The 20,903-nt window shown below is 47.5% G+C and overlaps 1 protein-coding gene across 2 annotated transcripts in view; it reads left to right on the forward strand.

Annotated features, from left to right (window-relative positions):
• RARG (retinoic acid receptor gamma) overlaps positions 1 to 20,903 on the forward strand; it is a 152,873-nt gene that overhangs the window by 28,727 nt on the left and 103,243 nt on the right. For both annotated transcript variants that reach the window (XM_075591825.1, XM_075591826.1), the window contains exon 2: positions 12,877 to 13,238. In XM_075591825.1, the coding sequence (XP_075447940.1) occupies positions 13,046 to 13,238 (193 nt within the window). In that variant the 5' untranslated portion in view covers positions 12,877 to 13,045. The remainder of the gene's footprint in view (positions 1 to 12,876; positions 13,239 to 20,903) is intronic.

Raw genomic sequence — 20,903 nt, forward strand, 5'->3', positions numbered from 1 at the left:
AGGTGGTATTTGGCCTGTGGTGTGTGTTTATGCCTACCAGGTGGGTAGCGGGAGGGGTTCACCCCTTTATTACTGTAGTGGTTATCACCGCTATGGTAGTGAAGGGGTTAACTCCTCCCGCAACCTTCCCAGAAGGCCTAACCACCCACCCTGGGGAAACTACCCCCTTCACCCACCCCCTCTACCCCCAAGAAACCAGGTCATCCGGCTTAACCCCTTCATTACCTTAGCGGCTTGCTGCTACGGTACTGAAGCTGTTTTTATTTAGTTTTAATAACACAGTACAGGCATACCCCGCATTAACGTACGCAATGGGACCGGAGAATGTATGTAATGCGAAAATGTACTTAAAGTGAAGCACTACCTTTTCCCACTTATCGATGCATGTACTGTACTGCAATCGTTATATACGGGCATAACTGATGTAAATAACGCATTTGTAACAGGCTCTATAGTCTCCCCGCTTGCGCACAGCTTCATTACAGGTAGGGAGCCGGTATTGCTGTTCAGGACATGCTGACAGGCGCATGCGTGAGCTGCCGTTTGCCTATTGGGCGATATGTACTTACTCGCGAGTGTACTTAAAGTGAGTGTACTTAAAGCGGGGTATGCCAGCGGGGTATGCCTGTATTGAGGCAGGGGGTCTCCTGAGCGGAACCGCATTAATTTCAGCCTCGTGAACACCCTGTTTCCCGAGTTACAGGCCCCGGAATGGGGTGCCGGTATCTCCCAGGTATAAAGCAGTGGTGAGGCAGAATGGGGCAGTGTTGAAGGAGCAGCAGGATGTAAAGCAGGGCTGCACAACATACGACCCGCGGGCCGCATGCGGCCCGCCTGGCCTCTCTGTGTGGCCCGCGATGACTCCGGCCGAGCGCCTGTTAGTTAATTAAATAAATTAAAAAATTTAAAAAAAAAAAGTTTTAAAGAAAATAGTTTAAAAAAATGGCGGCGATCCCCCCCCCCCTTCCCCCTCCGGGCTGGGGGTGGGTGGGAGTGAAAAACGGGCTGGGGGTGGGTGGGAGTGAAAAACGGGCTGGGGGTGGGTGGGAGTGAAAAACGGGCTGGGGGTGGGTGGGAGTGAAAAACGGTTTGGGGGGGGGGGAATGAAAAACGGGCTGGGGGGGTGGTAGTGAAAAACAGTCTGATGGTGGGGGGGGGGCAAATGGTCTGCTGTGGTGTGGGGCAAACAGAGTGGTGTGGTGGGGGGAGACGGGATGGGGGAGAGAAAGGAGGCAGGGGGGGGAGAAGGGGGAGAGAGAGGAGGCAGAAGGGGGAGAAGGGAGAGAGAGGGGGGAGAAGGGAGAGGGGGGGAGAAGGGAGAGAGAGATGGGAGAAGGGAGAGAGAGGGGGCAGAAGGGAGAGAGGGGGCAGAAGGGAGAGGAGGGCAGAAGGGAGAGAGGGGGGGGCAAATGGTCTGCTGTGGTGTGGGGCAAACAGAGTGGTGTGGTGGGGGAGAAGGGATGGGGGAGAGAGAGGAGGCAGGGGGGGAGAAGGGGGAGAGAGAGGAGGCAGAAGGGGGAGAGAGGGGGGAGAAGGGAGAGAGAGGGGGGAGAAGGGAGAGAGAGGGGGCAGAAGGGAGAGAGGGGGGCAGAAGGGAGAGAGAGGGCAGAAGGGAGAGAGAGGGCAGAAGGGAGAGGAGGGCAGAAGGGAGAGAGGAGGGGAGAAGGGAGGGAGAAGGGAGAGAGGGGGGAGAAGGGAGAGAGGGGGGGAGAAGGGAGAGAGAGGGGGGCAGAAGGGAGAGAGGGCAGAAGGGAGAGAGGGGGCAGAAGGGAGAGAGGGGGCAGAAGGGAGAGGAGGGCAGAAGGGAGAGAGAGGAGGGGAGAAGGGAGGGAGAAGGGAGAGGGGGCAGAAGGGAGAGAGAGGGGGGAGAGGGAGAGCGAGGGGGTGGAGGGAAAGAGAGCGGGCAGAAGGGAGAGAGGGGGCAGAAGGGAGAGAGGGGGCAGAAGGGAGAGAGGGGGGAGAAGGGAGAGAGGGGGCAGAAGGGAGAGAGGGGGGAGAGGGAGAGAGAGGGGGCAGAAGGGAGAGAGAGGGGGCAGAAGGGAGAGAGAGGGGGGGAGGGAGAGAGGGGGCAGAAGGGAGAGGGGGGAGGGGGAGAAGGGAGAGAGGGGGCAGAAGGGAGAGGGGGCAGAAGGGAGAGAGGGGGGAGAGGGAGAGAGAGGGGGCAGAAGGGAGAGAGGGGGGAGAGGGAGAGAGAGGGGGCAGAAGGGAGAGAGAGGGGGCAGAAGGGAGAGAGAGGGGGGGAGGGAGAGAGGGGGGAGAGGGAGAGCGAGGGGGGGGAGGGAGAGAGAGGGGTCAGAAGGGAGAGAGAGGGGTCAGAAGGGAGAGAGAGGGGTCAGAAGGGAGAGAGAGGGGGGGAGGGAGAGAGGGGGGAGAGGGAGAGCGAGGGGGGGAGGGAGAGAGAGGGGGCAGAAGGGAGAGAGGGGGCAGAAGGGAGAGAGGGGGGAGAAGGGAGAAAGTGGGCAGAAGGGAGAGAGGGGGCAGAAGGGAGAGAGAGGGGGGAGATGCAGGGAGTGGATGAGATGAGGAGGGGGAGATGCGGGGAGTGGAAGAGATGAGGAGGGGGAGATGCGGGGAGTGGAAGAGATGAGGAGGGGGAGATGCGGGGAGTGGAAGAGATGAGGAGGGGGAGGTGCGGGGAGTGGAAGAGATGAGGAGGGGGAGTGGAAGAGATATGGAGGGGGAGGTGCGGGGAGTGGAAGAGATATGGAGGGGGAGTGGAAGAGATATGGAGGGGGAGATGCGGGGAGTGGAAGAGATGAGGAGGGGGAGATGCGGGGAGTGGAAGAGATGAGGAGGGGGAGATGCGGGGAGTGGAAGAGATGAGGAGGGGGAGGTGCGGGGAGTGGAAGAGATGAGGAGGGGGAGTGGAAGAGATATGGAGGGGGAGGTGCGGGGAGTGGAAAAATGAGTCACTGTCATCCACCCACCGCCATTCACCCACCCACTGCCATTCACCCAACTGTCATTCACCCACCCAGTCACTGTCATTCACCCACCCACTCACCCACCCACCCACCCAGGCAGGCAGTCACATGTCTTTTGTTGAAAATATAAAAAATAAACAGGTTGCATTGTAATGTTTTTTTCTGTATCACAATAAGAAAACAGTTAAGTAAAAGTTGCGCGCTAAAAGATATTTTTTCGTGGTAGGTGCGCTATGGGTTCGGGGGGGGGCCTGCTCCTTTCATTTGTCCCGGGCCCCATGATTTCTGTTGACGGCCCTGTGGGTGATGTGAGGTGCATGGGGGGAGAGGGTAATGGGTGATGGGAGGTGCAGGGGGAGGGTGATGGGAGGTGCAGGGGGAGAGGGTGATGTGAGGTGCAGGGGGGAGGGTGATGGGAGGGCAGGGGGGTGATTTGAGGTGCAAGGGGGGTGATTTGAGGTGCAAGGGGGGTAATTTGAGGTGCAGGGGAGGGTCATTGGAGGTGAATGGGGTGTGATTTGAGGTGCATGGGGGGTGATTTGAGGTACAAGGGGGGCTGATTTAAGGTGCAGGGGGGTCATTGGAGGTGCAAGGGGGGTGATTTGAGGTGTATGGGTGGTGATTTGAGGTGCATGGGGTGATTTGAGGTGCATGGGGGGTGATTTGAGGTGCAAGGGGGGTGATTTGAGGTGCAAGGGGGGTCATTGGAGGTACAAGGGTGGGTGATTTTAGGTGCAAGGAGGGAGAGTGATGTGAGGTGCAAGGGGGGTGATTTGAGGTGCAAGGGGGGAGAGTGATGTGAGGTGCAGGGGGGAGAGCGATGTGAGGTGCAAGGGGGGAGAGGGATGTGAGGTGAAGGGGGGTGTGATGTGTGCGCTGTGCAGGAGGGATTGTGTGTTTGATGTGGAGGGGGAGTATTATGTGTGTGGGTGAGGGGGAGAGATAGGGTTATGAGAGATAGATGGGGAGTATCGCAAAGGTTGATAGTGAGGGGTTCTGGGGGAGATGAGGATGATGATGATGGAGAGGTGCTGGAGGAGAGATGATGATGATGATGGTGATGGTGATGATTTTACCCGTGCGGCCCAATTTTTTTTCCCTTGGAGCAGTTCGGCCCTTCTCACGAGTTGTGCAGGCCTGATGTAAAGGGACACTGTTCATACTTGGAAAACAACCCCCCCCCCCCTTGTGTGTTTACCAGAGTTTCCTTGGGACCTTTGACATTAAAAGGTTACCTGGTCTTGATTTTGCAGATTTCATTCCCTAATAATCTCAGTGCCGAAGAAAATATTGGGGTTCACCAATCTTACCTGTCTGTGCCTGACCCAGATAATCTGGGGCTTAATTGCAAACCTATTTTGACTTTGCACCATTCTATATTATTATTATTATCGTTTATTTGTAAAGCGCCTTTATTCCGAAGCGTGGTAAAATGGGGGTATCGAGTGATTTAAATGAAGTGACTGCTCATTGATGGATGGAGTATGCCTGAGGTTGGGAATGGTCCAGCCGCATAGCTGATCCCATTAAGGTTGGGAATGTGGACGTTAGGGCGTGTTAGATAGTTTGGAGTTTGGTCCAGCCACACAGCTGGTCCCAATAGGGTTGATGAGGGAGGAGAGAATATTAGGGTTATGCCAGAAAGGCTTCCTTTAAAAGGTGAGTTTTCAGGGAGTTTTTAAATCTCTGAATGCTGGGGGAGAGGAGAGTCTGATGATAGGTGGCAGGGAATGTCAGAGAGAGGGGGCAGCACGGGAGAAGTCTTGTAGGCGGGAGAGGGAGGAGAAAAGGCGGATGTTGTGGTCAGAACATGGGGGGCGTTTAGGGATATATTTGGGGACAATCGTGGAGATCTACTGGGGCAGCATTGTTGAGAACTTTGTAAATCAGAGCTAGGGTTTTAAATGTAATTCTAAAGAACATGGGAAGCCAGTGTAGGTATCTGTAGAGTGGAGCAGCAGAAGTGGAGCGGTGAGTGAGGTAGATGAGTCAGGCAGCAGCATTTTGGATGGATTGGAGTTGGGACAGGCGGACAAGGGGAAGGACAACTAGGAGAAGGTGGCAGTAGTCAAGGTCGGACAAGATGAGGGAGTGAATTAGGATTTTAGTTGTGTCCCGTGATGGATTTCCCATTAGGCCCGGACCCAGGGCGGCAAAATTTTGGGGCGACAAAAATGTCCGCCCCCATATACTTTTGCCGCACTCAGCCTATCGGGCCAGATGGGAAGTCACTTAGCTGTTGTGGCCGCTTCCTTACCTGCTGCCCTGCTTCTCCTTCTGATCCGCAGCGTCAAATGACGCAGCGGGCGTCACCAACACGACGTCACGTGGCGTCTCGGGCCATCAAATGACGCCATGATGTCGCGTCACCATGGCAATGCAACGCGTGTCACGTCGGTGACGTCTTTTGGCGCTGCGGTTCAGGAGGAGGGGGGCAGCAGCAGCAAGGAGGCGGCCGCCACAGCTAAGTGCCCAAGGGGCCACTGGTTGCACCATGAGTGAGAAAAGCGCGTATGCTGACAATATTCCTGCGGTGGAGGCGGCACGAGTTAGTGAGGAAGGAAGGAGAGGGCAGTGTCCTCGAATAAGGACGCAATTTAGACCTACTTTGTCAGTAAAAAAATAACAGCTCCCATGTTTGTTTGGCCTTTCAGTATCAGTACCTGACAACAAGCAGAACTGGCAGCAGGATTACATTTGACCTGGAATTCAATCATTAGGCTCCAAAATATATGTATTGGTGTTAACTTGATGCCTATGACTAGCTGAGCGCACTACTTGCGTGTCAAGGTAGCAATGTAATTGATGATGGCTTGGCATCAGCGAGAGAGATCTGGGCAGTGGTTAGATGGAGCGATAGCTGGAATTATTTAGCGCTTATGTTACCATAAAGATGTATCATTTTCTGTGTCTCTTCGTTATTCTTCTGTGAGTTGTCAGCCAATAAAAAATGCTGGGATTGATTTAAAAATATGCAACAAATGTTCATAGTTTCTAGAAGCAGATGCCACAGAAAAGACCTTCTTCCACTCGCTGTCTGCATGCTGCTAACATGGTCATCTGAGAGAATTTTTCAAACATACTTATTTTAATAATAGGGGTCATTGCGAGTCCCAAAATAGTCTTGAGACTTCTGTTTTTTTTTAGATTTTATTTGAAAGACTAGCTGATTCTTAAAAATACAAAAAAATAACACTTTTTATCGAGAATAAACTAGCAGAGGATTGTGCCTCTTGGAATTCATAGGGCTGGTGAGTGCGTCCTTGGCATTGGATCCCTGGTCCTGGAAGTGGGTGCTCTCCGGCAGTCCTTCAGACTGTGACAGTGATGCTCTGCAGGATTCCAGCAGTGATATGGCTAATAAAGCAATTAGGGCCGCTGACAGGGGCGCGGGGAGGGGTGTGCCGGGACAAGTGTCCTGGGCCTGGTGGCTGCGGGGGGCCCAGCCAGCGTTGGAAGTTGGGAACTTCTTTGCCCGGCTGCCGGTCCTCTGATTGCTGCCAGGCCCCTGCTCTCCCCAGCTGCGCGCCTCCCTCACTGACACTATCCCATGCAGAGTCTATGATGCTTTAGGGGGGGTGGGGTTTGTATGTATTTGGGAGGTGTATGTATTTAGGAGGGTTGTATGTATTTGGGGGGGTGGGGTTGTATGTATTTGGGTGGTGTTTTTTAAATGTATTTGGGGGGTGGAAGGGTTGTATGGATTTGGGGGGGTTGCATGTATTTGCGGGTGGGGGTTTGCATGTATTTGGGGGGTTATTTTTTGTATGTAATTGAGAGGTGGGGGTTTGTATGTATTTGGGGGGTGGACGGTTTGCATGTATTTGGGGGGTGTTTTTTTGTATGTATTTGGAAGGTGGGGGTTTGTATATTTTTTGGGGGGTTGTATGTATTTGGGGGGTGGACTGTTTGCATGTATTTGGGGGGTGTTTTTTTTAGGTATTTATTTGGAAGGTGGGGGTTTGTATATTTTTGGGGGGGTTGTTTGTATTTGGGGTGTTTTTTTAATGTATTTGGGGGGTGGGGTTGTATTTATTTGGGGGGGTTGTATGTATTTGGGGGATGTTTTCTTAAAAATGTATTTGGGGGGTGTTTTTTTTGTTGGTATGTATGGGGGGATTGTTTGAGTGGGGCGGGGGGGTGAGGGAATGAGTGTGGGGAGGGGGGATTGAGGGAGCGGGATTGAGTGAGAGTGGGCTAATTGATCGAGGGGGGGAGTGAGAAGAGAGAAGGGGTGTAAGAGGGGGTGAGGAGGGGGAGTGAGTGAACAAAAGGGGGGTAAAATTGAGACGGAGGGGAGAGAAATGCATGGGAAATGGGGGGGGAAATAGAGAAGGGGGCTCGTAAGGTGTGAAATGTGGGTATCACAAGACCGTCGACAGGGGACAGGGGGGGGCGATCATAACTCTTGTCCAGAGCCCTGGGAAATCTGTCTGCGGCCCTGAGAACAATGCTCTGCAAATCTCTTATGCAATGAAAAAAAATCACTGCTTCTTTAAAAACAATATTTTAGGGCAATTGACTACTTATGGATTTAGCCACTATGGAATGTATACGGCTACTGAAAATAGTAGCATATACCGCTTCATGTTGTTATCAGGTACTTTGCAAATTGGGACTCCTACAACTAAGGCTAGTTTTTTAAGACCATCCACTTGTATCTGCCTAATGTATGTTTCTTTATATAGCGCCACTAATGTACGCAGCGCTTTACAGAATATAATAAAAACAGTACAGGGAGATAATATACAAAGTTACACAAGTGCGTTAAACAGCAAGTTAAACAAAAGGAATTAGGGAGTTCCTGCCCTACAGAGCTTACACTCTAAATTGAATATTGAGAGACTTACAGAATACAGGTGCAGTATAGAACATATTTGAGGGGGTAAGTGTAATAGGAGTGATAGGAATAGTCTCAGGCACAAAATATGAAGTGCCTCCTGAGGAGGTGAGATTTTAGGTGTCATTTGAAGATGGGAAGGGATGTGAAGGGCGAGTGCTGGGAGTTGGATTCCAAAGGTGGAAAAGGTTTGAGACGTGAGAGTTCTGTAGAGACTTAGGCTGGGGCCATGGTACCGCAGACCGTGCGGATGCGTCCACATGCTGAGCGAACAGACTGCCTTAAGGCAGTGTTCGCGTCCGTGTGGGCGGGTGCTCGCGGGAGGGTGCTCGCGCTGGGGAAGAAATCAGTTCAAACTTATTTCTTGGTGCGCCAGTCCGGTCACGTGAGCGGTTCGACCCAATGAGGGCGAACCAGCTCTGTGACGTCAATGGCACGCCTCTAGGCACGGCCACGGACGTCACGCGTACCATGGCCGAAAAATGCACCCGCTTCAAGCGGGTGACGTCACGGCCGCGCACGCCTCCGCACGGGTGAAGGCACCATGGCCCCAGCCTAAGGGAGCAGAGAGGAGGCAGCCTTCAGCAGAGCGAAAGAAATGAAGAGAGGTTTAGGGGGCAGGAAGAGAGAGATAACTCTTGCAGCAGCATACTGGATAGATCGTAGAGTATGAAGTCGGGAGGCTGGAAGGCCAGGCAGGAGAAGGTTGCAGAAGTCAAGTCGGGAGATAATGAGGGCACGCATAAGAGTTGTAGGGGTAAAGGGGTACATTTTGGCAATGTTGCAGAGGGAAGATTGGTAAGAAAATAAATGGATGGCACTTTTATAAGTAGCTTCCAGTATAACAAAACTCTTGTAAAACCACTTGATATCACTTGATATCGATTTAACAAGTATCTCAGTAGAGCACAAAGTCAGCATTTCAGGGTTGATGATGTTCGACAGGTTTTCAGTTCTCTTTGAATAACATGGAGCTGTGGAAGGCTAGGTAAGTAGAGAGGCACCCAGCACTGTGTTAGTTTTCATAGGAGGGGGCTTGACGTCTTTTGGACAGCAGTGGTCATTTACAGGCAGTGACACCACCTTCTTGACCACTTTTTTGGCTTTGGTCGGAGATAAAGAAAACCGCAGTATTACACCTTGTGAGGTGCGTGGTGCAGAGCTCTTGTTTAGACTCAACAGAGGCTTATGCAGCGGTGAGCTCCAAGAGAAGGGATCCAGAACGTGATGCTTTGCATGCTTCTAGAAGTGAAGGTCTTAGAGAAGCAATGCTCTGCAGATCTCTTTAACCCCGTGGTTGCCGTTGCTATAGAAATGTGTGGCTCTGCCAGTCTCCAAAAGTGTAAGGGTTTCGAAAAAGGGAATGGGTAACACAGGATATGCTTTGCAGATGCATAGTAGAGAAGCATCCAAACCAAATGGTGATCTGTAGGTCTTGAGAAGTGAACAGGCCATAGTCCTGATTGGCCACGTATGTATACTGAGGGACAGGTAAACAAGATGTTTCCATGCAGGGAGGTGTTTGTGGACTGATGCCCGTCAGGTGTCCAGCAGTAAAGGAATCTGTGAAGGGCTACTCTTCAGGACTCTGGCAGTGAGTTGGTTAATAAAGTGTTGCTGAAAGGGTTAACTAAGGGATGCTCTTCATGTTTACCAGTGGAAGGGGTTACCAAAGTGACAGTTGTCTGGTCTGTGGTAGAGAAGGGGTTAATGAACGGATGCCATGCCAGGTCTATAGCAATGAAAGGGTTAATGACGGGGTCCGTTTCTGGCAGTGAAGGGGTTTATGAGGCGGCACTCTGCCTAATTATTATGGCGGGGGGGGGGGGGGAGGAGAGATGTGTTAACCCTCTGAATGCAGCAGCGTGCCGGGGGTTAAGTCTCAGCCTGAGGAATGCAGCACTGCGAGTTTGTGGTGTGAATATTATTTTGATTAGCCTGCCCAGGGGACAGAATACCCCTTCCTGCGGAGTATCGTTCCATTAACCTCTTCTCTGCAACACAGCCTGCGGAGCATTACTCCTTAACCCCTTCCATGCTAGGGGGGCTGACTGAGCACTAAACTACTGTCTTCACTGCTATATATCTCTCTCCAGCCGTCAGGGAAGATACAAGTCATGTGGCCAGATTAAATCTCCCCATCAAATATAATGCACTGGGGCACAACAAGCATGTTAATAGTTAATACTGTACAGTGTCGTGGTGCAATAAGGCACTCACTGAGAAGATGGAGAGGGATAGGGAGTATCTTGGCACTAGGAACGGGGAACAGCAAGCAGGGGCAGAATAGAGCTTTTCTAACATAACATTATTTTGGCGGTGGGTGTGACTTTAAAATTGTAGCTGCAAAATAGGGCCAAAAATGGGGTGTCATATACAGTTTTAAAACGAAAGAGCTGCCTAGTGCTGTGAATGAAATAACCTTATGTATCTGCTCCAAATGAAAACATGTTAATCCCCTTAAAGGTGACTATGAAATGACTCTCCTGGTGACAGAGCAAAAGAGAGTGTGATAGAAAATGAAAGCCAAGGTGTACAAGATAAAAAGGGAGCAATGAGAGAGAACACAGAAAGGAGAGAGAGGGAGAGGGAGAGGGAGAGGGAGAGAAAGAGAAGAAAAAAAAGGAAGAAAGGAAAGAGATTACAAGGAAGTGGATGAAAGGGGAAGATACTAAAAACTAATTAAAAGAGAGAGAAAAAAAGAGACAGTGAGAAGAATAAGAGAGACAGCTGAGGTGGGAGATATAAGGGACAGGGGTGAGAAAGAAAATAATCACCCAAGAAAACAGAGCGAATAAGTGAGGAGAGAAAGTAGCAGCGAGGAGAGGACGAAATAGCTGAAAGGGAGAGAGAAAAAAAGGAGGGATATGGAAAAAAAAGAGAGAGCCAGGGAAGGAAATAGCAGGGAGGGGGTGCGGGTGAGAGACAGGGTAGGGGGGAGCGTAAGGACGGCAGAGGGACAGAGCTAGCCTGTTGTGAGTTAGGAGTGCGGTTTTGAGTTCCATGTGGAATATTTGAGCTCAGTTTCTGCCCTCGGGGTGGTACAGCCAAAGCTGCAGCTCGGTGGGAGCCAAGCCTGCCCCAGCGCTGGCAGCGAGAACATAAGCGCTATTTATCTCACAGCCCAAAAAGACTCCTGATTTAAATCATATGGTGCGTGCGGCACACATTTCCACCGAGTCTGGACACGGCTCAAAAAAGGGGGAAAAAACACACACACACACACAGAAAGCAGATCCACACCCTGTTCTCTCATTCAGCTGCCGCCATCGCCGGGACTTAACCCTTACTGTGGTGTCTGTAGGGGAGGGGTTAATGAATAAAAGCAATGCTCTGCAGAGGAAGGCATGATGGAGCTATGCTTTGCTGGTCTCTACAGCAAGGAAGGTTTTATGGAGCCGTTCTCTGATTATCTCTACGGGATCAGAGGGGTTAATGAACTCATGATTGGAGATCTGCTCTAAATCTATCTTTACCATGGAAGGGTTAATAGTGCAATGCTTAGGCACGTTGCTAAATGGTGGGAGAAAGTTAAAGAAGAATGCTTATTTCCCAGGACTATCTCCCAGCAGAGAAGAGGTTAATAAAATAAGTATGGAGAAGTGCGATAGAGAATGGGTTAATAATGCTACGGGGTTAATGGAGGAAGGGAACCCCGCAGAAAACCTCTGATAGGAATAGTCCTTTAGGGGATAACCCTGTCAGTCTTTTGAGTACTTTTTCCAGAAGTGAAAGGGTTAAGGAAGCAATGCGCTGCACTCTTTGTTCTTGCTGTGTACACTGTGTGTAACGTGTCAGAGGTCCCCAGAGCACACACACATAGGCAGACAGTCACATACATACACTCACACCCACAACTCCTCAGACCCTGCAGTGCCCCAACCTTCCATGTGAGACGCCTGTACGCTGAACATGGAAAGTGTGTGCTCATCGGATTTAGGCTGTTATTGGGCACTTTCATGCAGATGGAGTTTAAGTTTTTATTTCTGCAGCAGTTAAAAAAAGAAAAAATACAGTGTGTGTATATATATACAGTATATATATGTGTGTGTGTTACCCTTCTCACAAGTAACCGCTACGTGTATCAGTTTTAGCGTTGACAGTACAAACACATATCTCGCAGCTTAGTGCCATGTATGATTTTAATAACTCAGACAGAGGGTTTTTGAGGATAAACTCATATGTCACAGCTCAGTGTTATGTGTAGTGCTTGTACCCAGGGGTCGCAGTGGCCTAAATTAGTACGAACACTGTGTCTGATTTTAATTATTATTTTTTATTCATTAGCAAGGCTCTTTAAAAAGTGATTTACTAAGATTTACACAATACTCTAAAAAGAAAACGAGTCTTTCTAAAGTAAAGCTCTTTTATTCCTTCTAAATAACAAACAAAGTGGAATTATAAGTGTGTAAATAAGAGGAGTAGTGATACTAATGGTGGGTTTCTAATTAATAAGGTAGTGGACTACCAGCCTCCTAATACCATCACACTTTTACCACGGTTTAGACCACAGAGTGGGGACACTGAGCATACCTTTTTATCTCACAGCTCCACGCTTTGCGCAGTCGACGGTTTTCTAGAAGAAGCAGACTGGAGGAATTAGTAATGAACCTCAATACACTGCAGCCTCTTTTATATTAAGGACATGGGCCATAAGTTGCCTTAGGGCAGGGGTGGGGCAACTCCAGTCCCCAAGAGTCACCAACAGGTCAGGTTTTCAGGATATCCCTGCTTCAGCACAGGACTCAGCCACCTGTGCTGAAGCAGAGATATCCTAAAAAACCTGAGCTAGGGTTTAGGACCAATGAGTAAATATGGCTCCAAGGCCGGGATTTGCAAAAGCTCGACGAGGGGTATGGTGCCCGTTCTGGCCTGAACGGCAGGTACTGCCACAACGGGCGTGATACAAGTCAAAGACCACCCCCTGTGGCCCAAGAATATACAGATTAAAAAACTGATAGCTGATCATATCTCATGCAGTGCACATGGTCTGCATTTCAAGCAAAGGAATGAGGCATATAATGACTGGGTTTGGGGTTAATCCGTGCCCCTTTTGGAGCCGAAAACTACCCCCCACCCTCCACCCTAATTTATTATTGTGTCATTCTGCAGGAAGGGATGTGACAGACCACAGAGAAGATTTTGGGCACATTCCAGTCACCTGCCTCCCATTGACAACGGTGTATCATGGATTTATTGCTGACTAACTAAAGAAGACAGCGGTGCGTGGGGAGGATCCACGGGGAGAACGGCAGGATACTGAGTGACAGATACTGAGACCATGGCACACAGCAGCAAGGAGCGTCTCTGTGGGTCGGGGACACCTCTGGGACATGTCAATGGCCTCCCCCCGGCCGTTTACCCCTTTGCTTTTACCGGTGGGATCCGGAGCTCCCCTCCCTTTGAGGTACTCGCCAACGGGGGCTTCTTCAGGGGCTTCTCCAGTGACCTGCCCAAGGAGATGGCTTCTCTGTGTGAGTATGCGACATATTATTCCGATTATTATGTTCTAGTTATTATTGTTTAGCACAGCGCTACTCAAAGGAAACCAGCCAGTGGCTGAAGTGTGGTACTAGGAGGTATGGGAGGACTGCTGCTTTAAAAAAAAAAAAGTACATCTAGTATAGCAATTGATTTATCAGAATTGATAAAAAGGTACTAGTCACACAATCTAAAATACAATTTGCCACAGCAAACTTACCTTTTGAAGACGTGCTGCACCACTTCAGTTATGTTCTTAATAAGCTAAACATCTATGTTAAGAAAAACAAAATTGGTTTGAGAATGGGTAAGGAGGATATAGGTACAACATGGAGCTTTTTGAAGATGACTTTTTAAAGAGCTGAGCTCCATCGTTTATTGGAACAAGCTCAGTCTCTCCTGGAATCAGGCAGAGTACCGCAACTTTTCTAATGACAGCGTAGTCCGTGAGAACAAAGTGTGGAGTCACTGCTGCCGAGACCCAGCAATCTACAATGGGAACGGCGATAGAGGTAAAATGAAGCAGGGTAATGGTCGGTAAGCAAGACAGTCATTTCCATTCTAGTGAATGAGAGCTACTGCGTCTCCTGCTTCTCACCAGATTCAGTGGAGTGTAGAGGGCTGGGACCGGTGGCAAAAGGAAGGTAAAGGTGCAGCCACACTTGCTGCTGGTTATGAGTACCAAGTATTTATTATCTACCAATTACCGGTCAAGGGCATTTGGTCGCGGCCGATTTGCCGTGACCAAGTTTAGCCGCTACTCACATCGCCGTAGGGACATCTCTCAGCCGGCCGCTTCGCCGTCAAGATAAGTCCCTAACCGTACCCCTTACTATAAAACCCCCTAATCTTAACCAGTAATACTACCGCTATCCCCTGCCCTAGAAACCTTAACCCCTTACTCTAAAACCCCTTATCCTTAACCCCTTACCCTAAAACCCCTCACCCTAAACCCCTTATCCTTAACTCCTTACCCTAATCCCTTACCCCAAAAACCTTAACCCTTTATCCTAATTACCTACCCTACAAACCTTAATCCCTTACCCTAATCCCCTAACCTAAAATCCTAACACTTTACCTTAAAACCCCAATCCTTAACCCCCTACCCTAACCGCTAAAACACCTTAAATTCAATGACCATATTGGCGAAGCGGCCGGTGACTGAGTGTCCAGCGGCAATGGCGTAGGGTCCGGTTCCCATTAATACTCTTTCAGGTGGAATGCTGAGCCTCTGGGTGCTGGGGACGCCAATGTTCCATCATGTCTACAAGTACAGTATGATTATTCCCCAAGTGGAGTATTCCAGCGCTAACCCAACTCCCAAGGGCAGGCTCTTACCACACGTAATAAAAACACTAGATGTGCGAGAGTGCTAGTGACCAGTGTGGGGAACTCACAGGCCCTTAGGGCCCCTTCATGTAGAGATGTAGTGGAAATAGGATATTAACGGGGTAGAGATAAATGCATTTTCCCCCACATTCAATTGTTTAAGGCTAGTTTGTTTATAGTCGTTTTATAGAGATACAATTTGCTTTTCCTGGTTTATGGTGATGGCACCTTTTTTCCCCGACAAAAACACCACCGGTTTCCTTATAATATTGTCTTAGAACACAGCCATAGTCTCTGCACATTCCCAATAATTCTTATGGTAAATTGCCCTATCGTCATGTTATGATAAAGCTCAGTGTTCATAGCAAGGTGTAGATAACAGAGATGGAGGCTTTACAGACAACTCCTGTAGTTATTGATCAGCGCACATTCCTGGCGACCACCAGGCACGCCTAAAAGCCAAAATAACAGTGGTGTGTTTTGCTAAACTTCCCTTCCTGATATACAGGTATAACATGATAAAGCATTTCATGCTGCTAGTCACAAGTGTCATCATTTTGGTCAGTTTGGGGTACCACTGTGGTGTCTTTTCGGCCCTTTAGTTATGTACCCCAATGGTTTGTGTAACAGTGTATAAATTGCCAATGCTATCGTTGTTTATGTATTAAACATTGGTTTATTGCAAGAAATAACTGAAAAATAATATTCACTTTCAAAACTGACCTGCTGCTTTGAATATTGCATATTTCTGGATGGGTTGCAGTCTTTTAGCAAACTAGATTAAGTGTTATATATATATATATATATATATATATATATATATATATATATATATATATATATATTTATTTTTTTAAATTTATTTATATATATATATATATATATGCAAATATAGCTGTATGCTCATCTGCATGTCTTAGGCAGGTCTGCAACCCCACCTTTCCCCATTATCACCCAGCATACAGCACTTCCACTGCAGCAAGGGATTCTGGGAAACCTGTGGAGGGTTTTTGTCACTTTTTTTACTCACCATAACTTAACTCAGTATTATGGTTTGGCCTATCCCATAAGCCTCTCTTGCATCCCAGTAAAATCAACCCCACACTGATGAGACCCATCAAGGTCGAAACAGCTGTCTGTGGGTGGTTTTCTGGGTATGCACCTTAACCCTGGCTGTGCTCAAAGCTGTGACCATGCAGCAAGCTTAAGCCTATAGGGAACCATGTTAAAAATGGTTATTGAGGCAAAAAGTGACACTGTGTGCTCATTTGCATGTCATTTCCCAGAATCCCTTGCTGCAGTGGAAGTGCTGTATGCTGGGTGATAATGGGGAAAGGTGGGGTTGCAGACCTGCCTAAGACATGCAGATGAGCATACAGCTATATTTGCATATTTGCTTTCCTGTGGAGGGTTTTTGTCACTTTTTTTACTCACCATAACTTAACTCAGTATTATGGTTTATATATATATATATATATATATATATATATATATATATATATATATATATATATATAATATTTCCCTTTGTACTACACGTGTGGAGACGTTTTGTGTTGATTTTTTTGTACCAAGATAGTCGTTTCTCACATATGATTCACAAATATAAAAATACAGCTTGCCATTTTTGTCATGAAATGGAAACACCATTTAAGTACAATTTGGCCAAAATAGTCTGCTGGCTGCCACGTGTTTATACAGATTGCAGGTCACAAGAGCATGAGATGATAAACAAGAGAACCTTGCAGGGACAGTATCTGTTGTTGTTATGACAATGCCTTGATTAGGGCTTCGGGCCTACTTTTTAAAGCATAAGCGTTTTATAGTGTTACAAGAAGTTTTTCAAACTGTTTATTTATGCAAGGTTTTAGTTTGGGGTACAGAATAAAGAAAAAGCAGGACTATACAACAAAATAGAATAAGGGATAGGCTAGATACAGCTTGAAGGGCATCTAGATTGTAAAAGTCCCATAATGTATTACAAGCGTAAATATTTAAAAAGGATAGGGAGGGGGGTTCATATATAAAAAATGTAAATTAAAGACTGTCAGCTTAGTCTCCTCACTCAATTATTTAAATAAAAGGTTAAAAAAAATCAAAACAATCATGTGATACAGTGGGGCAGTTGTGTAAAATGTGTGTATTTAAGAGTCAATGCATAGCTTTGAAAGTTGAGGGACTCAAATCATTTGAGGATTTTGGACTGAAAATGGCAGCAAATGAAAATATCATTTGTGAGTAGATTCACATGTCTCAGGCAGGTCTGCAACCCTGTCTATTCCCGTTATCTCTTAGCATACAGTGCTACCACTGCAGCCAGGGATTCTGGGTAATGACATGCACACGAGCACACAGTGTCACCTTTTGCTTCAAATCCATTTTAACATGGGACCCTATAAGCATATGCCTGCTGCATTAGGCCGCGCTTATAGTGACGGCGACGCGATGTCGACCGAAAACAAATACATTGCTGCCGCCGCGTGCACTTATAGTGCATGTGACGGCGACAAGCGACGGAGCGCCGTCGCGAAAACCCGACGCCGGCAAAATGTGATTTTTCAAGGGCCGTCTCGTCACGTGACGGCCCTTGAACAAATCAAAATTGCGGGAATCCCGCGATGCCGCCGACCGGCGAAACATAACTTTCGCCAACGGCGACGGCACTATAGGCAAAGCCTTACACAGCTTTTCAGCTTTAACCTCAGCGCAGCCTGAGTTAAAGAAGTGCACAGCTAGTAAACCTACTCAGAGAAAGCTATTTCGACCTTTTGGGTTTCATCAGAGGTTGGTTATACTGGCTTTGCAATTTGAAGCTGGGATAGGTTTCAACCACCATCACTTATTTTATGTGGGACTGAAAATGGACGTGCCAGTGGAAAGTTGAAATAGCCCTGCTAGAAATGAGTGCGTCTGTCTTGCTACGAGTAAAATGTTCTCCAGAATAAAGGCGACTTGACAGGCCCTTCAATGCCCGCCTAAGGTCACACAGAATAGCAAGGCCTACATGCGAGGCAGAGGCAAGTGACACTGGGAGGCAGTGCCACAGTTTGGATGTTTGGCACAAGGGAGCCTTTCACCTTAGGAGAGCCGCACCCATGGGTGCAGTACCTCAGAGACGTGAGAGTCAGTGTATAATTACCTTTGTAATAATAATATTAATAAATACATTCTCCCGGGCACCCCTGAGGGAGGGGCTCAGCGTGTGTCACTGTCTCTGTGTGTCTGTTTCCATCTGACTCCTCTCTCTTTCCTCCCCTGCTTGTAAAGCTCACCTCACTATGCACTTTTCATCACCTCCGTCTCTCCCTCGTATGGGTTATTTACTAAACTGCAGTAGCCATTCACACTCATTAATGGTCATGGAAGTTAATGGCTGATAATGACTGCTAACTATCGCAGTTTTGTGAATAATCCTATTTACCTGTTGTTTTCCCTATTTAAGAAAAGTTACGTCAGGCAGGAAGTACCTTTACATTGAATAGGTAGGTGGTGGATTTGTGGAAGGATCGCCCAACACGTGATAGAGGTTACGACAGTAAAGGAATTAAAAATGCTTGGGATAGACATACGGTTATCCTAAATGTCAAAGAAAGGCAAGGATACAATGGACGACAGAGAAGCCCAATGCTACATCCAACATGACCAAAAATACACAGTAAAATACTTAAATATATTCTCCCCACTTCCCAAGTTAGTAGGTCCTTTCATTCTACTGGATATAGATCCAATGTGGTCTTTCTCCCTACTAATAGAGGTAAATGAGATTTTTAATCCTAATAAAGGTATATTAGTATTTTATCTGGTAGTGTTAGGCCTTGCGAACAGGGTCGGCCTTGTCGTGGCTCGTAAGCTTACAATGCTTTGGCCAAAGGGTCAAACTAAATGACCCTTTTTCAAGAGAATATATAAGTATTTTACTGTTTATTTTTGTCATATTGGATGTAGTATTGGGCTTCTCTGTCGTTTGTTGTATACATATGCCACGCTCAATAGCACTCCTTTTTGACACTTATATACATATATATTTTGTGGGGGCTCAGGGGTTCCCAAAAAGAGCTTGCTGGGGTTCTGTGTGTTTTGTTAAAGGATACAATGAAGTCTGAGATTTTAGAGCAGATAGGAAAATGGCAGACAAGGTGGGCCGAAGTGGCTCTTATCTTCCATCAAATTCTATCGCCAGGATTCACTAAGGTGAGAAACTGGTCACTCTACCTGGATCCCGTGTTATCTGCCATTGGCAGTGAGCGCGGCATTCCGTAGCACACCTTAGTGAATCTCCCCTTAGGTTTCTGTTTCAATACGCTGTAAAACCCCCCTCCCTACGCTAGAGATCAGATCATTGGATTCCAATCTTCTCCACCATGGGGAAGAGACTTCACAACATTCTTAATAAAGGTCTCAGTCTACACACCCTTTCTTCTCTTTCTATGTGTTGTATTGTTCTTTTTCTCTCTTCATCTTTTCTCAACTCAATTTATTAATCAATAAATAACTTTTTGGTCCCCACGTCCTAGCTTTGCTATTTTGGCTGTGCATCGGCTATTTCTATTTGGATCTTTCCATTCTTTCTCAACTCTTTCTCTTCCCCCCCCCCCCCTTTCCCGCTGTCTTTATCTCTTTTAGCTACCTGTCTCCCTTCTCCCTCTCCACCTTCATCTGCTTTCTTTCCTTTGTTTCATTGTGTCATTGTCTCTCTTCCTCCTTTCCCTTTCTTAACCTTTGTTCTGTTGATCCCTTCTTTGTTCTTTACCTCTCCCTCTGCTAATTCTCTCTGATCTCCTCCCTTTATACCTTTCCTCCTCCCCCTGTTTCTGCTGCCTCTCGCACCCCACCCTGATAATACTTTTTCTGCGTCTCGCCCCGGGCTAACTGTGTGCCGTGCCGGCATGTCCTCGGGTGTGAGTTACGTGCCAGGACAGGTTCTGAGGGGTGTTGACTGGCACTCTGCCCACTTCAACATACAGATCAGGACAAGCACAGGAAGCTGCCTAGCTGCAGAGCTGTCACTCACTCCAAGCCGGCTCCTAGCTCCCTCCCTGTCTCTTTCGGATGAATTAACCATTTCATCTGGAAGCCAAGAATGTGCACATGCCCTTACAACGTGGCTTCGCACTCGCTGATTGTGGGTAGAGCTGACACTATTCAGAACGTCCTGTCCTTTACATGGTATTGTAGACATTTTTGCCACGGTCTATCAGTCTGCCGGCTCGAAAAATGGGGCAAAACCGGTGGAGATTGGTCAGAGAAACTGAATTCATAGAATGCAATGGGAGGTTTTCGTTTGATAAACGAGGTGCCGTTTATTGGCGCAGGTTTTCCCGTGTGCAGCCAGGAGACTTTGTTAAATGACGAGTGTTCTTATGAACACTATAACTGTAAGTGTAACGGTAAATGTCAAATCGGAATTTGAACAATTATGCATTTCGGGTCTTTTTCCAATCAGTTTTATAGCTTTATTAAACGCAGCTATCGATACAATGCTAGGATGGCACCGCAGTTAGATCATATTTATAGGGGTTCCTTGTGTACAAAAGGTTAATGAGCACCCTACTAAGGCCTAGATCCACAAAAGGGTGGTAAGCTTTAGCACGCCTCTACTCCCATTCATGTAACCTCGCTCCGTTTTGTGGGTCTGGGCAGAAGTGGGAGATTCAGATGAAAGATTCTCTTTCATTTGTTTGCTGCCAGGGGGTGTGTGCAGCGCCTTGCAGAGCATTCATGGGCATTGCAGAGCATTCATGGCATGGTATTCACAACGTACCCACCTGGACCATGTCGCTACTTCGAGGATGGTCTCATGTGAGACCACAAAGCAGTATTTCATTCTTCAATAGCTTTGATTTCAGCAAAGTAACATCCTTTAAAAAGTTGAAAAATGAGTATTTCTATATACAGTAAGCCAGGGTAGGGTTACTACACTGAGTGACCAGTGCCCTGCCACACTGTCTAACCGAAAATCAATGAATTCCCTGTAAAATGGCGATCTGAAGGCTGGATTTACTTTTTGGCTGGAATTTGTGAGTAAAACATTGCAGTGCAGTGATGCTACTGGCCAACGTGAGAACACTCTTTTGTGGAATGTTTGGTAAGAAAATGTGGGTGATTTATTTATCTTCTGTTGATATGCATTGGGGCGAGGAAATGTTTTTCATTGAGAAACTAGAAAAATAATAAAAGAAAATTCAGCAAAATATTGGGTAGTCTCCCAAATAAATTGGGAGAATTGGCATATTTATCGAATAAATATTAAATTGCCATGTATTATAACTAAACAATACAACCATATCATTAATGAAACACTGATTCGTTCTCAAAATACTGTGTATCAT

The sequence above is a fragment of the Ascaphus truei genome, chromosome 3 (assembly GCF_040206685.1).
Source record: "Ascaphus truei isolate aAscTru1 chromosome 3, aAscTru1.hap1, whole genome shotgun sequence".
In the NCBI taxonomy this organism is placed as follows: domain Eukaryota; kingdom Metazoa; phylum Chordata; class Amphibia; order Anura; family Ascaphidae; genus Ascaphus; species Ascaphus truei.